Raw genomic sequence first — 6892 nt, 5'->3', positions numbered from 1 at the left:
GGTGGCTCATAACCATCCGTAACAAGATCTGACTCCCTCTTCTGGAGTGTCTGAAGACAGCTACAGTGTACTTACATATAATAAATAAATAAATCTTTTTAAAAGAGAGAGAGAGAGAAGAAGAAAAGAGGGGAAAATAAAAAGCAAGAAGAAAACAAAAAGGTCCACCAAAAAGAAACGATTAACCACGGGTTTCACTTTCCTCAAAGCCCTGGTCTCGCCCACAGTAGCAGGCATTCGGCTTTACCATTCTACCCCCAAGAATATCCAGTCACTGTGGGTTTCTACCTTTCCTTCCTGAAGGTCAGGGTACAAGATAACCAGACTTCTAAGGCTCTGTCCATAAATTCAGAGTCCAACCTGAAGGCAGGTCCCTCTTCTAGTATCTACAAAAGAATTCTTTTTCATTCCTGAAAATGTGGCAGACTCTTGATGTAGCCCTCTAAATAAAGGAGGGCTTTGTGTCCCCAAATGTATCTCTTTAATTTTTTTTTTCACAGACAAGCATGGCCAACCACTTGTGACTGTCATTTGAAAGCACATTTTACTACAGAAGGCCACGTTTCCTCCCTTCGCCTCCTCAATACCACAAAGAATGTAGACAATTAATTGACCCTCTTAAGCACCAGTATGTTTAGATTTACTGCAGAACCTAACCTCCCTCCTCCTACCACCACTTCTGGTTTTTCAAGGTTTGAAAGATATTTTCTTCCTCTGAAAATGGCCTCTGTTAATCTTGTGGAAATTTTCATGAACATGAAGAGAGAGAGAGAGAGAGAGAGAGAGAGAGAGAGAGAGAGAGAGAGAGAGAGAGAGAGAGAGAGAGAAAAAAAAAAAAAAAAAAAAAAAAAACACTCCAAAGTTCCTCCTTTCCCTCCCAGGAAGGAGCCATGATTGCAAACTGTCATTCCCTTCTCTGTTTTCCTTCCTATCCCACCACTGAAAAATGAAAAGAAATTCATAATTGGGCCTTGGGATATTCCATCTGCTCTGAGGTCACTTGGTTGAGTTTCTCTCAAGGGCTCTAAATCATACTCCACTAGTCAGCTTCAAAATCTCAACCCCAAGACTAGAAACCCCACAGTGGGTACTACCACTGAGAGAGTAATTGCAGGTAAATGATTTATTTTTTCCTGGTCTCATAAAAAGTCATGAAGGCTGAATACTGAAGCTCTTTGAGACGTTAAACCAAAGCCAGCGAGTAACGAAAAGGAACAATAGGCGATTTGTAAAGGCAGAAGGAGCAGAGAAAGAGAAACAGTGCATGAAACGAAAGCCGAAGGGACTTTAACGTGGGTCGGGGTGGAGGAATAGGATCAAAACACACCGTGTGGAAATATCAAAGAAATAATATTGTTTTCAATCCAGGAATTTTATTTTACAAATGAAGCCAGCCAAGTCTTAAAGCTAGAGACAGTCAGAATCCTTAGCGGTTTCAGGCAGTTCAGGGATTGTAGGTCCTCGGTCCGTCCCCACGGGACATCTCAGGACATTTGGTGGTCCACGGATGCCTCAAGTTCGTCCGTCTGATAGCACAGACCTCCAAAGGTGCTCTCATCCCTGGAAGGTTCTAAAGCTGGGTAAATTTTATGCTCACTCTGTAGCCGCTGAGGCTCCAGCTCAAGGAGGATCTGCATAGGACAGACTCTTTGTCAGGCAGGCATTTCCCAACATCCCCTGAGTTCTAGACCCTTCTCCCCTAAATAGGATTCACAGAATTCTACAAAACCTTCGGTGCTCTGTCTGTACGTTACACAGCCATCCTCCCGCCTCCACTATAAATGTCGGCCACCAGGCCCAGTTCCTTCTCTTGTTTTTTTCAGCCAATTCTAGATGACTTGGAATTCTTACTGAAATATAAACATGTGAAAAGTACTCCATACTGCCGGTGGAATTATCACAAGAAAAACTGTGATAGTCTCTGCAGACCCAACTGTACAGGCCTAACTGCATTTTCTGTCTGTGGTTGATTGATTCCATGGATGCAAAACCCACAGGGCCAGCCGTCTTCCTTCCTGTCTTTGGGGAGTCATTGTTAGTCATAGACAGAAATATTCTGTGCTTAAAAGGAAACACTGGGAGATGTTTGCACAGCAACCAGTAATGTTGCTGATCTCAGTCTTATTAAATTCGGGATGCTTAATTAATCCACCAAACCTTCTGCTTACTTTCCAGGACACAGTAATTTATGAACGACTTGCCGAGACTTCAAAGTACAAAGAAATCACCCTAAAACACTTGGAACAGTTTGCTACGGAAGGTGAGCATGATATGGAAACAGAACAGGATTGAAACACAGAGAAATCATAGGCCTTTGCTATTTTGCAGGGCTATTGACAGTTTTACTCCATTGGTTATTGAGGATAATTTAGATACTCCTATGCTTGGACATTCACACATTTTTTTTCTTAAAACAAATAAAACAAAACAAACAAACAAAAACTTACAATGCTGAGAGAAAAGAGACCTTGTACCCATTGGAAGGAGTCAGGCCTTTAAATCTGGGCCACTTTTTAGAATGGAAATCACCTAAATGCTTTACCTTGCGTCTCATGGAATTTGCTAAGGGAAATAAAAATACTGAGCTTTTGTCATCTGTATAACAAGAAAGAAATGGCTACACATATGATTACATAAAAAGTTATGATATTATAAATTAACCTTTTTATTGTTATTATTATTATTATTATTATTATTATTATTATTAAGCCCACCACATGCCAGTGTCTGTCTAAGGCCTTGGAGTCTGTGGTAAATAACATCATCCCTGTAGCTGGCCTCCTGAAATGAATGATGATGTACTAGACAAGCACTACAGGGTCTAGGGAGCCGATCTGGTTAGTATGAGTGGGAGTGGGGGTCATTAAACTTCCCAGCCCATTACTTGCAGAATGTGTAGAATCTTACCACAGTACTTGATTGCAGTATTCTAATCACTAGTCTCCAGTTTCACTCCTGTTGCATGGCCCTGCCCAAGTCCTTGTTTCCCCATAATCAAGGCTTGAAAGGATAGGAATATTTTCTAAAGACATAGATAGATAGGTAGATAGATAGATAGATAGATAGATAGATAGATAGATAGATAGATAGATAGATAGGGGGTAGATAGATAGGGAGATAGATTAGGATAGATAGATAGATAATAGACAGACAGATCCTTCTGAATATAAGGTCATGATGTTCTCCAAGTTCCCAAGAATGCAAGAGTTCAGAGGTCTACAACCCCCTGGCCCCATGTCTTAGTCAGGGTTTCTATTCTTGCACAACATCATGACCAAGAAGCAAGTTTAAAGGGTTTATTCGGCTTTTCCATACTGCTGTTCATCACCAAAGGATACAGGACTAGAACTCAAGCAGGTCAGAAAGCAGGAGCTGATGCAGAAGCCATGGAGGGATGTTCTTTACTGGCTTGCTTCCCCTGGCTTGCTCAGCTTGTTCTCTTATAGAACCCAAGACTACCAGCCCAGGGATGTTGCCACCCACAAGGGGCCTTTCCCCCTTGATCACTAATTGAGAAAATACTTTACAGCTGGATCTCATGTAGACATTTCCTCAACTAAAGCTCCTTTCTCTATGATAACTCCAGCTGTGTCAAGTTGACACATTGACACAAAACTAGCCAGTACACCCCATATGCCAGGTTTGTGCTGCCCAACATACAGGCCATGCAGGTTTGGGGAGGAGGTCTTAAAATCTGGACACCTCCACACTGGTTAACAGTATTACACAGGTTCTAGTTCCTCCATTTCAATTGGCTTGACACCCCCCCCCCATCTCTATACCATTCTTTCTGACCTCAGCCTGAAGGTTATTTCTGCTCCATTGCCAGTAAGCTTCCAACCAGTTTCCAAAGGAGGGAAAGAAGCCTGTGCTGTAATGCAGTGCCTCAGATTAAGTTCAGCAGAGCGATCCAGTAGTCAGTAGCTCTGCTCTTCTCTGCCCCCTTCTCAGGAGGCCGAGCTGTCTTGCAGCCAGTGAAGGGGTGCTGGGCAAAGGGAGGTACTGTGCAGGGAACCCGTGTCTGTCACAGGAAGTGGATGGCCCAGGAGGATGGTGAGATGGCTGCAGGGTGTGAGCCACACTCCAGGTTTGGGACTTCCATCATGGGGAACAGCTGGGAGATTTCAAACTCAACCAGCTTGCTAAGATGGAGCTTTTAGAAGTTCCCCTACATGTAGATGAAGGGTTTGAGGGACTGGGAATCATCAGGAAGGTACAAAATTCAAAAGCTGGGAGAGCACTCTAGACATCTGATACTGAGGTTTTGTCACAGCTAGATGGACGCCTCAGCAAATTGTTTGAAACTCAGTGAGACTACTCAAAATTGAGTCTTGTTAAAATAATGGGAGCATCGGGCTGGCAACTAAATCTACTGGGTGCGCTGGCATTTACAGGGCTGAGGACTTTGTGTTTTGCTGTGGCTGAGATTTCTGAGAGCGACTTTGAGGAGTGGCGGGCCGTCTACCACCGCGCATCCACGTCGGTACAGAACAGGCTGCTGAAGCTGGAGGAGAGCTACGAGCTGATCGAAAAGGTGCGTGGAGCATTGTCGCCTTCAGATGGTGCATTTCCGCAAATGTCCATTCTTTGCTTGGGGATCAGTAAAGTCCAAAACCAGAATATGTAAAGGAGTAGTTGTCTAGGGGCTCGCCAAGTTCCTTTCGTGGCATGGACCAGGAAAGACAGAAGGCAGACCTATAGAGAAAGGTCTTTACTAGTTTATTTAACAGATTAATGCCTTCAGGATGGGAGGGGCCTAAGGTTGAAGTTCTCAATGGATGCTGGCTCGGGTATGTTACAGGGTTCCCAGGTCCCTCCTTTCCCTTACTAGCTCCCATGTTTTCAAGTTCTTCTCACAGTGCTTTCTGGGAACAAGAAGCTGCCAACCCAAAGAGCCCAATTTCAATTTTCCTATCTACCTGCGTTCATCTATATGATGACAAGCCTTATGATCGAGTCTTAAGATCAATAATTCATAAATCTTAATATGGTCTAAAATCTTTCTGAAAGGGCCCAAGGACTAGCTGTTATTGTGTGTATATCTTCGCTGTTTTGCATCATGAGTAGGTTCTGAATACAAGTAGTCTCCCTGCCAGGGTATCCCATAGCTTCTGCATCACTGAAAACTTGGGTCAGGTAGACTTACAGGCAGCCACTTACTTAAGCACATGGGGACATCTGCACAGAGGCAAGTGTGCTCACACAGGCACATACATATGCAGACACAGACCTGATGTGTTTGTTATGTGTAATTACTATGTTTATGTAATATGAAATGATATAGCTTTATGGATTTGTAATAAGCTGTAATACAACCGTCAGCGGCCTTTCTCCTGCACTCATTTGGGCTGTAACTGCTTACTGTGTTCCTTTACGATTTCTGTCAAATGCCTTCGTTTTACAGTTAAACAAAAAAAAAAAAAAAAGAAAGAAAAAAAAAAGCCCGTTCGAGCTGACAGTGGTAGATAGCCTGTGACTGATGCTGCATTTGGAGTAAGAATTCTTGTCTCCTTAATTAACGACAACCAACACTTTGTGTAGTCCTTACTGTGTGCCTAGCGGTACAGTATCACTTTCATCTATTGACATGTTTAGTCCTTTTGAGGAACTAATTACCCCTATTTACAAATGAGGATACCCAGGTGACAGAGAGGCTAAGACACTAGACCAAGGTCACAGAGTTCAAAAAAGAATTACCAGACCCCTGTGCTCTGATGTATCTGAGGGCCTTCACTGTAGCTTAAACCTGCCAGTCAGTCTCTGCCTAGTTACCTGATTCCCTCAGTGTCTTCCCTGCATGCAGTGTGGGATAGAAGGAGCCTCTGAGGTGCAGCTCTCTGGATCTTTGCCTGCAGGTAGTAAAGCTGGCATGTTTCTCCTCTCTGTTAGGAAACTAGGTACTTCCCATGTTGGAAGGCAAATAGGACTAAGACCTCTGAGGACTAATTCCCCTTCACCCACACCCACACGCACCCCACACCCTCCCCTTCATGGAACACTAGGGAACATCTTATTCCAGCTGCAGGTGGTTTTTCTCAGACACATGTAAATGCTACATGTAACTCAAAGTATGCTCCTGTCTCCATAAAACACTGTAATAAGTTTAGGTATGGTAGCTTGTTTCTTACATAACTTAAGGAATATTATATGTCCCTTATGCTTACATATTATTTACAAAGAAGATATCTAGATGATACACATCTATGATTAAAAACTTTTAACTGGGATACACATTCCACAATTCTCCAGCAGATGGCGATCATGAGTTACATTAAAATTTAAGTTGGGGGGGGGCGGGACTTGCCTCCCCCTCACCTCCACCCCTTAAATAGTATACAAATACAGAAACCTTAAGACTGTCTCTTATAGGAATGAAAAGGGGGATTTAAAGCTAACTGATTTTTAACATTCGTGGTAACCCTCATGTTGTGAAATCTGTACTGTAGAACTGCTCCGCGGCATGCCTGTTCCAAATAAGCACAGCATTTTGTGTGCGTTCCTATTCCAAGCATTGGGCTCTCCTCTCAGCATTCATTTTATTAACATTCACTCAATGATTAAGGTGTACAAGATCACAGGATTACTAAGTGAATAAGGACTCCCTGAGGCCTTTAGACACCACTGTGGTCTGCCCAGATTCCCTAAGTGAGGAACTTGGAGGACAGTCTGAAGGAAGCTTTGGAAATAGCTCTGCAAAAAAGTATTTTGCCAGTTAGAGAGCAGTAGTGTTTTGGGGACTAGGCAGAATCCTTTGAGGATGCCAGGGGTGTGTGTGTCTCTGTGTGTGTGTCTCTGTGTGTGTCTGTGTGTGTGTGTGTGTGTGTGTGTGTGTGAGAGAGAGAGAGAGAGAGAGACAGAGAGAGAGAGAGGCAGTGAGTAGTTTACATTTGTT

The 6892-nt window shown here is 43.2% G+C and overlaps 1 protein-coding gene across 4 annotated transcripts in view; it reads left to right on the top strand.

The window, feature by feature from the left end:
• Atp8a1 (ATPase phospholipid transporting 8A1) overlaps positions 1-6892 on the top strand; it is a 226668-nt gene that overhangs the window by 112834 nt on the left and 106942 nt on the right. For all 4 annotated transcript variants that reach the window (XM_021211312.2, XM_021211313.2, XM_029545002.1 and 1 more), the window contains 2 exons: positions 2176-2260; positions 4395-4534. In XM_021211312.2, coding sequence (XP_021066971.1) covers positions 2176-2260; positions 4395-4534 — 225 coding nt within the window. The remainder of the gene's footprint in view (positions 1-2175; positions 2261-4394; positions 4535-6892) is intronic.

The sequence above is a fragment of the Mus pahari genome, chromosome 13 (assembly GCF_900095145.1).
Source record: "Mus pahari chromosome 13, PAHARI_EIJ_v1.1, whole genome shotgun sequence".
Classification (NCBI taxonomy): domain Eukaryota; kingdom Metazoa; phylum Chordata; class Mammalia; order Rodentia; family Muridae; genus Mus; species Mus pahari.
This window is presented reverse-complemented; position numbering and strand designations above follow the sequence as displayed.